Consider the following 16635-nt stretch of genomic DNA (forward strand, 5'->3'; position numbering starts at 1 on the left):
TTCTACTTTTATTTATCTTATGTTTACTTTGTGGATATTTTTATTGTATTGTATTTTTCCATCCATCCATCCCCTAACCCTAACCCTTGCCACTGTTGGGCCCTTAAGCAAGGCCCTTAACCCTGTCACTGTATATTAATGTATATGTGACGAATAAAGTCTAAACTTTAACCACTAAGCCACTTTGCCTATTTATATTTTTACTTTATTTATCACTTGGTTTCATTTCATTAATTATTATGTTTTATTACACTTTGCTTTCGGAGCAGTCACTGGCACAATAATTCCCTCGGGGTTGAATAAAGTTTGATCTTATCTTATCACATGCAGTAAACCTGATGAAGCAGCAGTTCTAGAAAATTAATCAACCCTCTCTTACCAAAGCATTGTGTTGTAGTTACAGAAAGAATGTGGTGTGATTAGACTCCTATTACTACTAATTATGAGCTATCTAGTCCTTAACATTAGTTTATTTATATTAAGCTATAGATTACATAAGGCTCTGTGGCATGCAGGCTTTATCATTACTGTGCAGTGAGTGGCAGTCATTCTTTTTCCCCTAATGTCCAAATGTTTGCTTAGGATGTGGCTTTGTACTTTTAGTGCACACATTACATTAAAAATTATGCACACACACACACACACACACATACAGCCTGGAGATGGTACAAGAGAAGGCAAATGTGCAGTAAATATTCATGCAATTTACTTGAGTGTATTTAATCTGAAGGCATGTTGTCTCCTGTAGTTTTGTCTTCTTTCTCATCAGCACGCCTTCCAGTCCTTGACCACGCCTCCATCTCCATGTCAGGAGTGTGTTAGTGCTTTCGTGGGTGTGTGTATGTGTGTGTGTCAGTTTGGACGGAAAACTCCGTGTGAAGTGAAGCCCAAACTGCTCCTCAGCTCAGGTTCTCTCAGTCTTTCTGCAAGTTAATCAAGGTAAGTAAAAGTTAAAGGAAAGTGAGCTTTGAGATGCTGAAGAGCCGCGCTGTGCTGTAGCGCATGAAATCATCAGCTGTTCTTCTGCTGCCTGGAGTTTGGAGACATTAGTCGGGTCCAGGCAGCTTTTTGGTGTGTGTGTGTGTGTGTGTGATACACTACTTGCGTGGGTGTTTCGGATTTTTGCAAGAACAGACAGAGTGGAGCATCAAAGATGTCTAGAAAGAATCCGGATTGTTTAGTTCTGCAGCGATTCTGTGCGCTTTTACGCGCGCATCTTTTTTATTATATATATTTTTTCTTCTGTGCATCGGTTTTTTTTTTTTTGTTTTTTTTTTGCTTTCCGAAGTCAGTTTAATGTTTATTTCTTATAATATGAAAGTAGCGCGTTTGTACTTTCTAGGAAATTATCATCGAGTAAATGAGGACTAGTGGTTACTCTCGGCGCACATTCGGCTTTTTCCGTGCAGTTTCCGTAAACACCCGAGTCTCACCCAGAGAGAGCGCGCGCGGCTTCTTCAAACAAATTCTAAAATGTTTCCAGTATGACTTTTATTTATTCGAGTCGCACGTGATTTGCCTTTCATGATTACTTTATTCAAAATTCGAATTTGTAACGAACATAACCGTGCACAGTGAAATGCTCACACAACTGTTAGTGACCTTCCAAAGGAATGAAAAAAAATATATATTTATTATTTAAAAAAATATATATTTTATTCTTAGACTGTCTATAATAATAATTATTATAAAAAATTATGTAAAAACCACATTCCAGGAGGTCTCTGTGCAATCTCTGTATGAGAGTTTAGGGTATTTAATAAAAAGGTATGTTTTAATAAACAGTTAAGAGAAAGGCAATGAGGAACAATAACACTGTCGCTTTATAGCCTGCATGATAAAACCATGATTTATTATTTTATTAACTGTTTTACTAGAAAGGACATTTTCATTTATTTATAGTCTGAATACACTTCAGAAGCAGACACTGCAAATATGCATCATTCTGAGTGTGTGTGCGTATATATATATATATATATATATATATATATATATATATATATACCTGGCATGGTGGCCTCGTGGTTAGCACTGTCGCCTGCACCTCCAGGGTCTGTGTGCATGGAGTTTGCATGTTCTCCTTGTGTTTGGTGGATTTCTTCCAGGTGCTCTGGTTTTCTCCCACAGTCCAAAGACATGCAGATTAGCTAAACTGACATAGGTTTATGTGTAAGTGTGTATGTGTGTGTTATTACAGACAGGGGAAAACAAATTTATTCAGTGATGTATCACGATTATTTTGTATGGCAATTAATGTATCGCCGCACTGACTCTAAAATCCTCTTCGTTTAAATTTGTTTTAATGTTTACATGTTTGCGTTTGAGGGGGTTAAATATTGCTGTTCCTCTCCTGTTATACAGGTGGCGCTCTCTAAGATTTTCACACCTTGGCAGGCAGCACAGCGTTCCTTGTGGTTGGAGCAAATCATTTGCTAAGTTTGTTTAGAATTGTAATGAAATCTAAAAAAAAGATAGAAATTTCAGTTGAACTGGGATACTTGATAAAATCCTGGTGATAAGAAATGTCCAAAAGTTGGACATCAGAAAGATTTCCAACAGTGATCACATGCTCAGGTGATCAACCCTGCAGCAGAAGGATTCTCATTCACTAAAGGTTCCAAGTACAACGTGGTTAAATAATATGGTTTTAAAAAATGAAAACCACCCGGTCTTCCTCTTCTTCTTCTTCTTTTTTTCACCCTCCTCCGGTACAACATTTAGTTTTGTACAACCTTTCCTGGAGAAACTTCAAATTTAAAGAAGAGTCAGTATGGTCTGTTATAACATTGTAATAACGTGTTTAAAGCAAAGTGTTATTACAGTACAGCATTTTTAGGAACACTATTTTTGGGATGTATATGAGAAGGGCCTGAGGAAGTTTACTCTGGAGCTCCGACTGACATCTTCTCAATCGGCTTTGAGTTCTATAACTAAAATAACGAACACATGTTGGGCTGTTTAGCCTGGAAGCTAGGTTCATTGCTTTTTTTGTTGTTCATTAAGTGCGTTAGTAAAACTCATGGCGGCTCAGAGTGACGAGTCTGTAGGTGTAGAAGTCAGAAATTGGAGAGCGGCTGTTTGTTTTGGTGATTATTGCGAGAGAGACAGCACAATGTTATGAAAGCTAGATTTCAGTTGTTTTGGACATTTGGGTTCTGAAGTTACGGTTAACGAAACAGGAAGTCGTGATGCAACGGATTGCTTATTGAGATAAATGTGCAACACAACAACATGATTTAAATCAGTCAGCTTTTTATAGTGGACATAATGATTCATATTTACTACCAGACGCGGACATGTTCCTCTCAGGGTTTCTCATTCAGGTCATCTCAGGGACGTTCCTCTCCGCTGTCTCGTCTTAATGAAACGCTCAATGAAGCTGAATAACAATATTATTTATTCATTAGTTCATTAGTTTGTTACTTTTCAGCTGTATGTCTTTTTAAACTACATAAAAACAAGCTTTCTATAATTCTATAAGTTACAGTTTACAAAAAGTGATTTTTTTAATGAAATTTTGTAAATTATAAAAAAAAAGACTAAAAATCTTCCCTTCTTGGTTCCTTCTTCCTTCATTTAAAAAAAAAAATCCTTCTCCTCCAAACAAATTTAATTTCCAGTGTGGACGCAAATCGACCAGTTCACACTTTAACAGTTAAACCCATCCCTCTCACATCTTGGAGCTCTTCTTTCGATCCACACCCCATCTGAATACAGGTGGTTTTCATGAGATTCGCTGAGAAACATTGACGGGATCGACTCCAGCGGATGTCCGCCATTTAACTCTTTTTTCTGTTTTTTCAGGCATCATGGTGGCCCACAAGGAGTTCGCTAATGCCGGGAAGACGGCTGGTCTGCAGATCTGGCGTATAGAGAACATGGACCTCAAGCCTGTTCCCAAGAACCTGTACGGAAGCTTCTTCACCGGAGACGCCTACGTCCTGCTGTACACCACAAGCGCGCCATCCTACTACATCCACATGTGGCTGGGTGGGTGTTGTTACTGCGTCTCCAACTTTGCTCCAGATGTGTAGGAAAAGAATCTGACTTAAGGTGTTATGTTAATGCATTTCGTGGTTAGCATCATCCGCGCGTCAGGAAGCGTTGCAGGCGGTGCTGTATCGGGCGATGGCTCTGTAGAACAACACACTGCCACACCTTGAGGTGTTTACTCTGCTTTTAGTGAGGTTGTGTGTGATTACAACAAGGTTGCAAAACCAGTCCGTTGTAATAAAACTTGCACCAAAAATTGCACCACTTAGGAAGGATGATGTTTTTTTTTTTTTGTAAATTAAATGCAAATGAAATCTGGTTTTACATTTTCACACACTATATCAGGGACTGAAGCTTTGCCCAAGCACAAGAGCGTCTTGAATGCACAAGTTGTTGCAAAATTTCAGTGCAGTTACGGGAAAATAATCAGTTCAGGCAAAACAGACATGCTATTATTTATTTTTTCCCCCAAAAACATCCCAAAGTGTTTTTTTTCCTTTAATACCAGAGTAAGCTGTCATAGATTCTGAGGTTTTATTGTTTTAAGACTGACAGTTCGTACTTTTATCTGTTCAGAGTTACATCTGTTTATAGCTCTGACACTGGAGACTCCTTCCCTCTGACCGATCAGAACTGAAATCTCAACCTCGATACGTTCACGTCTCACAGTTCCTGTCACAGTTCTTCTTGTCCCACAGCATTTGGCGTCCGTGTCGTGGGAATCGTAATGACCGCGAGCGAGCAGAGTTCTTCTTCTGTGACTCACCAGTTATAAATCCCACACCGCAGAAAGCAGAACTGCCTTTTTGTTCTTGGGCTGGTTTTCGCTGGTTTGTTCTTTTACTGGCCTGATTTGCCTCCGCTGCTTTTTTTACCGCTTTCGTGCAGACTCTGTGCATGCGTGTGTGTGTGTGTGTGTGTGTGTGTGTACCCTGAGTACCCGGAGTGGAAAGTTTCCTAACCTTCGTGCCTGTCTTTTCTCAGGGTTACCATGTGGTTTTTATAACTCAGTAAACAAATCCGGCCAAGTTCTCTTCTCCCGGAGGAGCGGCCCAGGCATCTCGCACCGTCTCTCCACTCGGCTCTTCGAGGTCTTAAAGGAACAATCCGGACCACATATTGCGCTAACAGATTCCCAGTATTAACATTGTGACAGAAGCTCACTAACGAGTTCATTAATTAATCTTTGAAATAAACTGCGTTACGGTGCGCGTTACACGCGAGTCGACCGAACGTCCAGAGCCGAACAGCATCTGTAACAGGTTTTTTTTTCTAGAGCTGCTCGTTAGTGTGAACAGTGAGCCGTGTGTTCGACTCATGAATGAGAAAAAGGTTTTAGGACAAACAGAAGTAAGATTATAGTAATGAACAAAATGTCTTTAGGAGTTGAATCATGTTGGTGACAGTCTTCCATTGATTGTCAGTCTGATGCTTTATTAATCTATATACGGTATGTAAAAGTCATCACCTGATCACCCTCCTTCTCCTTTCTGTGGATTTCTCCTCACAGGAAACGAGTGCTCGCAGGATGAGAGCGGCGCGGCAGCCATCTTTGCCATGCAGCTGGACGACCATCTCGGCGGCGGCCCGGTGCAGTTCCGCGAGGTCCAGAATAACGAATCGGTCGTCTTCATGGGATACTTCAAATCCGGGATTAAGTATCAGGTGATGTTTTTCACATGTCGTCCGTAAACGAGGCTGTTTTCAATTTCCTATTGATCTGATTCGATGATTCGCTACGATAGGAATGTTAAACCCTAACAGTCCTGCTGCGATGTTCTAAACACGTCTGGGTTTCACTAGACAACTTTATCACAGCGTTATTAACACAACATTTCGTCATACACGTTTCCATCTTTTATGGTCAATAATATTAATATTATAAAGTCTTACAAACCGGATTGTCCCATCAAGGGCATACTGTACTGTAGGAACATTTCATTATAATTAGTAGCCAAAGCCCCGCCCACTTTCACAGAAATAACCTGTTTGATTGACATGCGAGGTGACCAATCACAAACCTTTTCTGCAACCTGTCACGCACAAGCCGAATCTCCCACGTTAAACCAGGTCAGTAGATATCATCATAAAGCGTTCACAGGATGATGGAAAAGCCATGATCTCTTTTCATCTTCTTTATTCTTGAAAAAAATTGGACTTCCAGGTTTAGTCTTGCAGCTGTTTTTGAAAGTGTTTTTCTGCAGTATATAGTGTTTCTGTTTGTTTGAGCAGGTGTGTGTGTGTGTGTGTGTGTGTGAGTCCATGGTGAGGTGGTATTTATGTACACGGAGAGACCATGCGAAACAACAGTTTTGAGCTATTTAGTGTTTCGGTCGTGCATTTTTTCCAGCACGACGCACCAGTTTGGTTCCCGCAGTGTGTGTGTGTGTGTGTGTGTGTGTGTGTGTGTGTGTGTGGTGTGTGTGTATTGACCACGCGGTTCTGGTTTTCATTTCCTGCTCTCACTAATACACCCCCATGTGTGTGTTCTCATTGTCTTTATTTTGGTAAACCCCTGTTCTGAGCGAATGCAGCCGAAGGTGTTTGTATCGTCTCCTGCGGTCCAGTCAGGATAAACGTGATCCTTCTGTCGAATTGCGTCCCTAATTCAGAGATGATATAAAGCCTCCTTCTCTAAGATAGCAGGATAGAGAGGCCACGCCTCTTTTACTGAAACAAAAGTCAGTCCTTCCCTGAGTTGGACAGGTACACGCCCCTTCCAGGTAGAGACACTACATCTTTAACTTTGTCTCTCTTCTTCTCACTGTCTCATTGTCTCTATCTCTCTCACTTTTTTGTCTCTTTCTCAATGTTTTTCTGTCTCTCTCTCATTGTCTCATTGTCTCTCTCTCTCTCTTTCATACTGTTTTTGTCTCTCTGTCTCACTGTCATTCTGTTTCTGTCTCTGTTTGTCTCCCTCGTGCTTACCATTGCTCTCTGTCTCTCTCTGTCTTACTCTCTCTTTCTCTTAAACACCGTCTCTCTCTTACTGTCTTTCTCTCTCCCTCTCACTGTCCCTCTCTTTCTCACCCTGTCTCTTTTGTCTATACAGAAAGGTGGTGTTGCGTCTGGTTTCCATCACGTGGTGACTAACGCGGCAGACGCGAAGCGCGTGCTGCATGTGAAGGGCCGGAGAGCGATCAGAGCCACTGAAGTAAACTTCTCCTGGTCCAGCTTTAATAAGGGCGACTGCTTCATCGTGGACCTGGGACAGGTAACGTCCTCCACTACACGTCCTCCCAGTGTGATGTCCTGGATGTGCAAGAAACTTTGACTGCCTTGTTATTTTCATTCATTGGTTTTTAACCTCTGACTTCCCGTGCAGAACATCTACCAGTGGATCGGCAGCGAGTGTAACCGCTATGAGAAGGTGAAGGCGTCTCAGGTGGCCATCGATATCCGCGACAACGAGCGCAATGGCAGAGCCAAGCTGAGCATAGTGGAGGAAGGAATAGAACCGGAGGAGCTGATTAAAGTGAGAAGCATACACACACACACACACACACACACACACACACACACAAATATTTAACAGAAGAAGAGTAAATAGGTACAGTAGTGTCTTTTCTACCAGAATAGCCACACTGTGTGTGTGTGTGTGTGTGTGTGTGTGTGTGTGTGACTCTCCTCTCCAGGCTCTCGGCCCTGTGACCGCCATCGCTCCTGCCACACCTGATGACGAGGCGGTTGAGACGTCCAACAAGAAAAAGGCAGCGTTGTACCTGGTAATACACAACCTTCACACACCATACACACCAACCAGCAACACACACTCCTCTCCATAGTTTTAACTTGACGATTGTAAGCAGTGAATAATCCCACTCCAATAATGCTGTTTACATAATCCTGCCCTAATAATCCCACTCACATTTTCTTGCATTAGTCATTCTAATCTAATTATCCCATTTAATCCCAACTATATAAATGTAATAATCTCACTTTAATATTTCACATATCATAATCTCAGGTGAATAATCCTATTCTAATAATTTTAATATAAAAATCTCACTTCAATATTTTAAATCTCGTAATCCCACTTGAATGATTCCATTTTAATGACTTAAACATAATAATCTCACTTTAGGATTTAAAATATCATAATCACCCTCTAACAATTAAACTCTAATAATCTCACTTGAAGAGATCATTCTGCTTAACTCCACTCAAATGCATCAGTCATTTTAATTTAGTGAAGCTACTCTGATCATTTCAGTCTCATAATCTCACTCATATAATCCCACAAGAATAGTTCCACTTGAATAATTCCAGGTAATCTTATTCAAATAATCTCTAATAATAAAAATTTATTTATCCCAGTGTCATAATATTACTTCACACCACTTTAATATTTTAACTCTAACAATCTTATTATAATGATACTGCTGAAATTGAATAATCCCATGCAAGTAGTTCCACTGGTATAATCCTACGTCAATAATCTTACTCTGTGCAGATCTCCGATGCCACTGGCTCCATGAAGACGTCCGTTGTGGCCGCGTCCAGTCCGTTCAAGCAGGAAATGCTTAATCCTAACGATTGCTTCATTCTGGACAACGGCGTAGACGGCAACGTGTTTGTATGGAAAGGTGGGAAGCAAAGAATGAGTGTTCAGGGGGTTTCGGTTTTGAATAATGTATTGGTTCCCCATTCAAGTTGTCAGTGTTCTCGGATTTATAACATTTCTTATTATAAGTATATTATAAAGGTTATGATTACAAATAAAGTTGCAAAGCAGCGATGATTGGGCCCAAGCACCTGTGCTATCGCTGCACTTTTGCACTGATTTAATTTAATTTTAAATTTATTTAAATTGCCATTTTCACAAGGCAAACACCATACAACCTGTGTGCTTTTTGAGGTATGTTATGATCTTTAAAAAGCCCAGGATGCTGTAAATAAAATCAACACACTATGATGTCTGATTTCCCTCAGGAAGTTGTTAGACACATTTCGGCACAAGTTTAAGGCATCGCCACGGCTGAACCGGTTGAGATGACAAAAGTCCCTTCACAATTTTGCATCCCCACTGTCTTGAGATCATATGGGCCGGGTTTGGTGGCGATCAAATAAATTCCCTAAGAGGAGTATATCAAATTCCATTGGGTGCGTTTTGCAAAAACCCAAAATAACTGACCTCTTGTTGAGTCGAGCCCATGACATGCATAGCGAAAGTTGTTCAGCTCAATGAGTTTTAAATGTGCACTGGGTTTCACTTGAATATGTGCAAGTGTGTATGAGCTTTGCAGCGAATTCTCGTGTTAAGGCCCTGTGCCACGCCCAGCGATGATTAGTATCCAATCACAGCACATATTCTTTTTCCAGTACAGAAATTACAATTTATATTTACTGTATGAATGAGCATGTTGACCTTTTGGTTTGTTTATAGTTTGTTACACGTTTCATTCTTAGGTCCGAACGCGAACGTGCAGGAGCGCAAGTCGGCCATGAAAGTGGCTGATGAATTTATTAAAGAGAAGAACTACTCTAATAAAACACAGGTACACTGCCTTCATGAGCAAAAACATTCTACACAACACAAAACACTGAACTGTGATTGTTATTCTGTGTTAAAGCTTTATTACAGCGTTAGCGTTGTGTTTGTGTGTGTGACTGCAGGTCCAGGTGCTGCCTGCAGGGGGCGAGACAACTCTCTTCAAGCAGTTCTTCAGTAACTGGAAGGATAAGGACCAGACCACGGGCCCGACCAAAGCCTACACCATCGGGAAGATCGCCAAGGTGCAGCAGGTCCCCTTCGATGCCTCCACCCTGCACTCCAACCACGCCATGGCTGCGCAGCACAAGATGGTGGACGACGGCTCCGGGAAAGTCCAGGTACGAAACACTCGCTAGAGCTAACTCCATTTCTATATCGTACTGGAGCTGTGTGACGCTTAACAGGGAAACCTGAGAGAATTTAATCTTCACACCTGGAGTAAGACCCAGGTACAGTGTGCTTCTGATTGGAGTTAAGAAATATATTTGGGTTACAGAAAGGAAAAAAGGGAAGGAAGGTAAGGATAAAAGAAGAAAGAATGAAAAAAAATAATAATGAAAAAAGGGATAAAAGAAAGAAAGATTAATTAATTAATTTATAATCATTAATTGATTAACAATGGGATAAAATATGATTAAAATTGATTAATAAAGGGGTGAATTAATAACAGATTAAAGAAAGAAAGAAACAATAGAGGGATGTAAGAAGGGAAGGATATAGGGATATAAAAAGGAATGAATAAATGAATGAATGAATGCAGGGAAAAATAAAGAATAGAGGCATTGTATTAAGAAAGAAAGAAAGATTATGTTGTACATAAAATAAAGACAACGTGGATAGGGAGAAGAAAGAAAAAAATCTGAAGGATAGAGCAGTAAAAAAAGAAACGATGGATAGCTGGAAGACAAGAAATAAAGAAAGAGGGGAAAAAAGAAAAGAGAGTTATAAAAGTAAAAAAATTATTAGGATGATGTATGGAAAACAGTAAAAAGAAAATTAGACAACAACGAAGGACAGAAAGAAAAATGTTTGATGTTTAAAAAAAAATAAAAATTGATGTGTGATGAAAGGAATTAATAAGCCAGATTTGTGTGTGTGTGTTTATATAGATCTGGCGTGTGGAGGGCGGAGCTCGCGCCCCCGTGGCTCCCGCTTCGCATGGTCATTTCTACGGAGGCGACTGTTACATCATCCTGTACACCTATAAACAGGGCAGCCGGGAGCAGCACATCATCTACACCTGGTGAGTCGAGCCACGCCCATGTACACCTCCTGACCAATCAGAGGACGAGCATTCAGCAGAGTGGTGTGATGCACGGCGTTGCTGACGTGAGTGTGTGACTGTGTTCCTCAGGCAGGGGTTAAAGTGCACTCAGGACGAGCTGGCCGGCTCAGCGTTCCTCACCGTGCAGCTGGACGACTCCATGGGCGGAGCTCCGGTCCAGGTGTGCCTCATTCATTCTAATTTAAATCTAGAGATTACAGTCATTTAATGATCTGAACACCAGGGGGCAATGCTGGACAAGTCTAAGAAAGGATAAGTACTAGAATGAATTGAGATATTGATTTTAGCAGATTTATGTCAAATTAATATGGCAAATTGCAAGATAAACAAAACTCTTTGATGCTGTTAAAGGAAAGTAAACAATTTCGGGGTAGACACCCGACTTGTCTTTAATTATTTCCCGAAAACAGTAGCTATGCATCACAAAGTTTTCTATCGTTGTTTAAGAAGAATAAATGAAATGGACTCGGCTCATGTTTCTGCCATGTCTACTGTACCCGCCGTTCAGGTGCGCGTCACTCAGGGTCAGGAGCCACCTCACCTGATGAGCTTGTTCAAAGGGAAGCCTATGATCATCCACAGCGGAGGGACGTCTCGTACAGGGGGACAGACGCAGGCGGGAAGCACGCGTCTCTTCCACATCCGCACCAGCACTGCTAAAGCCACTCGCGCTGTGGAGGTGAGTGGGCGGAGTCTCTTGGGTTTGAACTGGGTCCATATTTCAGCAATTTATAGTATTAATAAGATTATAATAGGCAAATGCAAATAATATTAATGAGTTAGAAATTTAGTTCATACATTTCTTTCTCTCTCTCTCTCTCTCTCTCACTAGGTGAAACCGTGTGCATCCAACCTCAACTCCAACGACGTGTTCGTGCTGAAGTCTCCTGATTCGCTGTTTGTCTGGCGCGGCGCCGGAGCCAGTGAGGAGGAAGCTCAGGCTGCCAAACACGTCGTCGGCTTCCTGGGAGGGAAACCCACTGACGTAGCCGAGGGCAAAGAGCCAGGTCAGGATCAGCTCTGCATTATTTATTTATATACACTGTATATTTAAAAAAAATCCAAATCCGTTTGAATTAAGCTTGCAAAAGGTTCGAAAAGCTTTCCTTTAAAGAAGAACTGATCCTTAAAAATGCTGCAGTATGAACTGGTTTTAATCCCCGATGTCTCCTCGTAGCCGGATTCTGGACCGCTCTGGGAGGGAAGAAGGAATACCAGACTTCCAAAACTCTGAAGAGCGTGATCAAGCCCCCTCGCCTGTTCGGCTGCTCCAACAGCAGCGGCTGTCTCAAGGTTAGATGGATAAATCAATAAATAAACAAGATATTGATATTATTAACAAATGAATGAGACGTGCTGCTGTGTGTGAATGAATTTATCGCTGATCTTACGCTTCTTCTTCTCCGCTCAGGTTGAGGAGGTTCCCGGTGACTTCACTCAGTCAGATTTGGCCACTGATGATGTCATGTTGCTGGACACTGGGGATCAGGTGAGTGAAGTCCATCCACTGAAAAGCAATCAGGCAAAATAACAGACAGGTAACAGACAAATTATAACAAGATGGAAGTGAAGACACAACAACAAGCAAATCACATGAAATCTTATAATAATAATGCAGTAGATTAAATACAGTGTGTACAGGATAAAGCATAAAGGCATTTCATTTCATAGCGAAGATAGAGCTGCAAACGTTCAACTATCAGATAAGAAAAATTAATGATAATAATAACTAACGATAAGACATTTTTTTTTAACATTCCTACCGGCACAAATCCAAACACATAGTTATGTGAGATTACAAATTAATGAAGCGCAAATAATTTAAACAGAGAAACAAGGCAGCTAAAAAAACATAAATGCAAGTGCGCCCTCTTGTGGTGAACAACATGAACAAGTATTATCCCTCCATTCATTTTTAATTAATAAAGTTGCTGAATAAATAAGGATTTATCATTTACATCACTAATAGTTTGGGAGTGATTAATAAAAAGTTATATATTTTTTTATTTAAGCATTATTTTTTGGTGCATTAAAAAGCTAGCAAAATTTTTAACCACCCTTGTTGATTGGATATGTAGTAAAATGTTGTGCTAAGTTATGGAGAAATATTATGCAAAACAAATATTTTTTATTAATACATTTGAATCAGTTAAATCCTTAATACTATTTAATCTATTAATGATTACTTATTAAGATCCCTAATTGAAAGCATGTAGTTAAATCCTTGAGCTGATTGTGATCCTTTTATCTGTAGATCTTCCTGTGGGTCGGCAAAGACGCTAACGAAGTAGAAAAGACCGGCGCTCCAAAGATCGGTAATACCTAGTTTTATACACTGTGAATAATGTTTATTGTTATTATTATTTAACATATATCAACAAATATTATCCACATTTCAGCTAAAGAGTATGTGGACTCGGACCCGTCCGGCCGGCGTGGGATCCCCATCACCACCATTAAACAAGGAGCCGAGCCTCCGACTTTCACAGGCTGGTTCCAAGCCTGGGATTGTCAGATGTGGGACTCTGATCCCCTGGAGAAAATCCGTGCTCGCTTCTAACTCCTAATCATCCTCTAACTGCTGTTTGCACAGGCTCGATACACAAACAGCCTATTTTTTGCATATTTTTCTCTGCACTTTTCTGTTATTTCTTACATTCTACATCCTCTTCCATAAGTGGCATAAGAGAAAGTGATGGACAGGTCAGCTGACAGGTCAGCATTTTGTTCCCAGGTTAACAAAATATTAATGAAATAATATTATTAAATATTAAGGATTAGCGATGAGATTGTAGTTCTCCAGAACCTTCATGTCCAATCCAAGGTGTTTCAATTCTGCCTTTAAAACAGAAATTCTGGCAATTATTAATCTCACCATCAAACATCAACTACGTACATTAAATATGTTCAGGTGTAAGATGCTAAAAAAACATGTCCCCTTAATAAACTTTCACTATTTTTAGTGCGTGTGTATACTTTTTAGCAGGGTGTATCTTATTTTCAAACCTATTGGTTGGGGAACAAAAAATCTCCAATAATTCTTACATTCTGGCATCCTGGCCCAAGTGCCAAAATAAAGACGTTAAAAAAAAAACAATGAAGTTTATTGTGTTTTTTTTTGTTGTTGTTGCCATTTATAGCATTTCTGAAGCCTTTACTTTCTTTATTATATTAAAGGATCCGTCCCTGCAAATCCTCTGCAACACACAGGGCAGTGACTCATGAAGTCCAATAAGTTATGTCTGAAAATGTTTTAGGATATTAAACAATAAATCAGACATGGAGTGTTTCCAAACGCCGTATGTGTTCTCTGGTCCTCTTTCTACTTGTTTTATAACTATATGTTTGACCTGTGGCGCATAAAGACTCTGTTACATGATGGGCTGCGGTGGCTCAGATTTGTTAGGCTCTGGGATACTGATCGGAAGGTGTGTGGTTCGAGCCCCAGCGCTGCCAAGCTGCCACTGTCTCGAGCAATCAGCCCTTGATCAACATCATTAACGCAGTCTTCACCAGGGGGCGCTGTCTCCTGCCTGCCTTCGCACTCTGACCCCAGTCTCCGAACTACAGTGTATGTGAAACAATCATTTGACTGTGCTGTAATGTACATGTGACAAATAACTGAATCTTGTCTTATTCTGAATTAGTTGTTAACTGTTTAATGTTTCCGGATTGAATAAATTCATATTAAATTATAAATTCACATATCCTGTCAATCAGCGTCAGGGGCGGGTCTATACTGTGTGGCGGGATTGTGTGGGGAGTGACGTCACTCGCATTCGCCGACCAAGAGGGGGGGATTTTAGCAATGGAGGTGAACCGCAGTAACGTTGTGTTATGCGCTAAAATGCCCCCCTGTCACGGATTGCACCCCCCACAAAATCTCTATCAAATATATTAGGACATCATAATGAAAAAAATAATTATTATTATTATCAAATATATCATTACTATTATAATTAACCCTAGGCATGTGACAAATTAATACACGAAAATTAATACACATAATACAAATTCTCATATAATGTTTATTTTGTGGAACATTTATTTCGCAGGGGTTTGTCATGTAATACAAAATGTTTACACAAAATAAATATTGTTTATGATGAAAAATTACATGAAGCGATTTTTATTATAAATAGGCAGTATAAAAATATACATATATATTGTGGCGTGGGTGGGGCGGCGGCTGACGACCAGCATGCCTTGCGGGGATGTCGGTGTGTTCACCATGATGGGGAAAGGTGTTTGGGTTAGTGGCTTCGGCCCTGTTGCGTGTGTGTTGGGTGTGTGATGTGTGAAATGTGCTCTGGTTCAGGCTGAAGCTTAATTGGATGTAAGCTCCTGAGTGAAGGTGCTGCTCATGCCATACCTGCTGTGTGCCTAATAAAGTACTCCCAGCCATTGCATTGGGCAGCAAATAAGCTAACTCGTCTCTCCAGCATTCTTTCCGGCGTAAAAACGCTACATTGGTGTCAGAAGTGGGATGGAGAGTAACAGGTTGGAGCGCACTCCAGAGGACCTTCTTAAAATCCAAGCGGGCCGCCGAGTAGCGGAGCGACTACTCCGAAAGAAGCGCTTTCCCGACTGCGCTAAAGCGAGCACACCACGGCAACCAACGCGGAGCGGCGAGGTGAAAATCCCAGCGCTGGATCTTGGGGCGGAGGCCGGCGCTGCGCAAGCGCCGGAGCAAGATACAGCTCCGTGCGTCGTTAGCCGACAAGGCGACCTGCCGCTGCGCGAGGCCGAGCGCGCTGAGCCCATATTGGCGGTACATTACGGCGGAAAAGCCGAGCGACCGCCCGCAGCTCAGTGGCGCTCGGTTCGTGAACCTAGCCGGGGACAGGGCTACCCGTCGCGGCTAGGCAACGAGCAAGTCTCCGACGTTTCGCGACGAGGGAACCTCGGGACTGCAACGTTTTCAAGCCGGAGGGACAGCGTACACCAGCAGCTGCTAAACTAGCGCCGGGAGGACGCTTTCTCCCTGTGCAGTCCTCCAGGCTCTCAGCCTCAGGTGATCAGCCGTCTGAGCCAGCGTGCAGCCGAGTTCCTGCGTCAACCGCAGTGGCTTCGCCACTGAACACACAGCAACCCCTCCCACAAGGCATGATTGCATTGAAGCCCCGCCTACGCCACACTGCCCCCACCCAAGCTGTGACTGTTCCCGGTCACCATGGTGAACTCAGTCTCTAAAGCGTGAAGGCGGTCGGCACTGGCGTTGTGAATGCCAGGGTCCTTTTGTGGGGAAGGGAGGAGCGCAAAAGGACAGAGCCCCCTCTTACTTATGGGGGAATACACCCATACCTGCTCTCCAGCAGCAAAGTCCCGGCCCCGGCTGTGAGTGTCAAAGACCCGTTGCTGCTTACCCCCAGCGTCCGCCAAGTGTTTACGCGCCAACTCACGGACCCGGAACAGTTTATCCTTCCAGGAACAAAAGTCTTAGTCCCGTTGCCGATCGCTGGTAAGCGAGTCGTGTGGTGAGGGTCCGATTAAACCGTTCCATGAGGCCGTCACTTTGAGGATGAAGGGGCGTGGTGCGGGTCCTTTTTACCTGCGCTCGCACACACCTCCGCTTCAAAATTTTGCCCCTAATCGCTGTGTAGATGCTCCGGGGCACCGAATCGGATGAATACCTCATCCACCAGCACTCGAGCTGTGGTAGAAGCGCTCTGATCAGGAACAGCAAACACCTCCGGCCATTTTGTGAAGTAATCCATGACTACACATACCGGTTACCGTGATCGGAAACAGGAAACGGGCCGAGAATGTCCATGCCCATACGCTCCATAGGTGCCGAAAGTCCTGCAGCGGTGGCCGCGAGCGCTGAGTGGGGCCCTTCTTTGCCGTGCAGAGGTCGCATCGG

At 42.1% G+C, this 16635-nt stretch overlaps 1 protein-coding gene across 1 annotated transcript; it reads left to right on the forward strand.

The window, feature by feature from the left end:
* The first annotated feature begins 776 nt into the window (after positions 1 to 776).
* scinlb (scinderin like b) lies at positions 777 to 13869 on the forward strand. The gene is made up of 17 exons (XM_053486640.1): positions 777 to 939; positions 3805 to 3990; positions 5504 to 5658; positions 7046 to 7207; positions 7319 to 7468; positions 7629 to 7718; positions 8447 to 8579; positions 9403 to 9491; positions 9610 to 9825; positions 10597 to 10730; positions 10842 to 10932; positions 11281 to 11451; positions 11605 to 11779; positions 11950 to 12065; positions 12184 to 12261; positions 13027 to 13087; positions 13172 to 13869. Exons 2-17 carry the CDS (start codon positions 3810 to 3812, stop codon positions 13330 to 13332), a joined length of 2163 nt encoding a protein of 720 aa, XP_053342615.1. The 5' UTR covers positions 777 to 939; positions 3805 to 3809; the 3' UTR covers positions 13333 to 13869.
* The last annotated feature ends 2766 nt before the right edge of the window (positions 13870 to 16635 follow it).

Source organism: Clarias gariepinus, chromosome 25, assembly GCF_024256425.1.
Source record: "Clarias gariepinus isolate MV-2021 ecotype Netherlands chromosome 25, CGAR_prim_01v2, whole genome shotgun sequence".
In the NCBI taxonomy this organism is placed as follows: Eukaryota; Metazoa; Chordata; class Actinopteri; order Siluriformes; family Clariidae; genus Clarias; species Clarias gariepinus.

What these genes read in the sequence shown, in the direction of transcription:
- scinlb (XM_053486640.1), top strand. Translation starts at nt 3,810, where the DNA reads ATGGTGGCCCACAAGGAGTTCGCTAATGCCGGGAAGACGGCTGGTCTG. An exon ending in CAACGTGTTTGTATGGAAAG is followed by an intron (nt 8,580 to 9,402) that starts GTGGGAAGCAAA and finishes TTTCATTCTTAG; the next exon opens with GTCCGAACGCGAACGTGCAG. An exon ending in CAGCACATCATCTACACCTG is followed by an intron (nt 10,731 to 10,841) that starts GTGAGTCGAGCC and finishes TGTGTTCCTCAG; the next exon opens with GCAGGGGTTAAAGTGCACTC.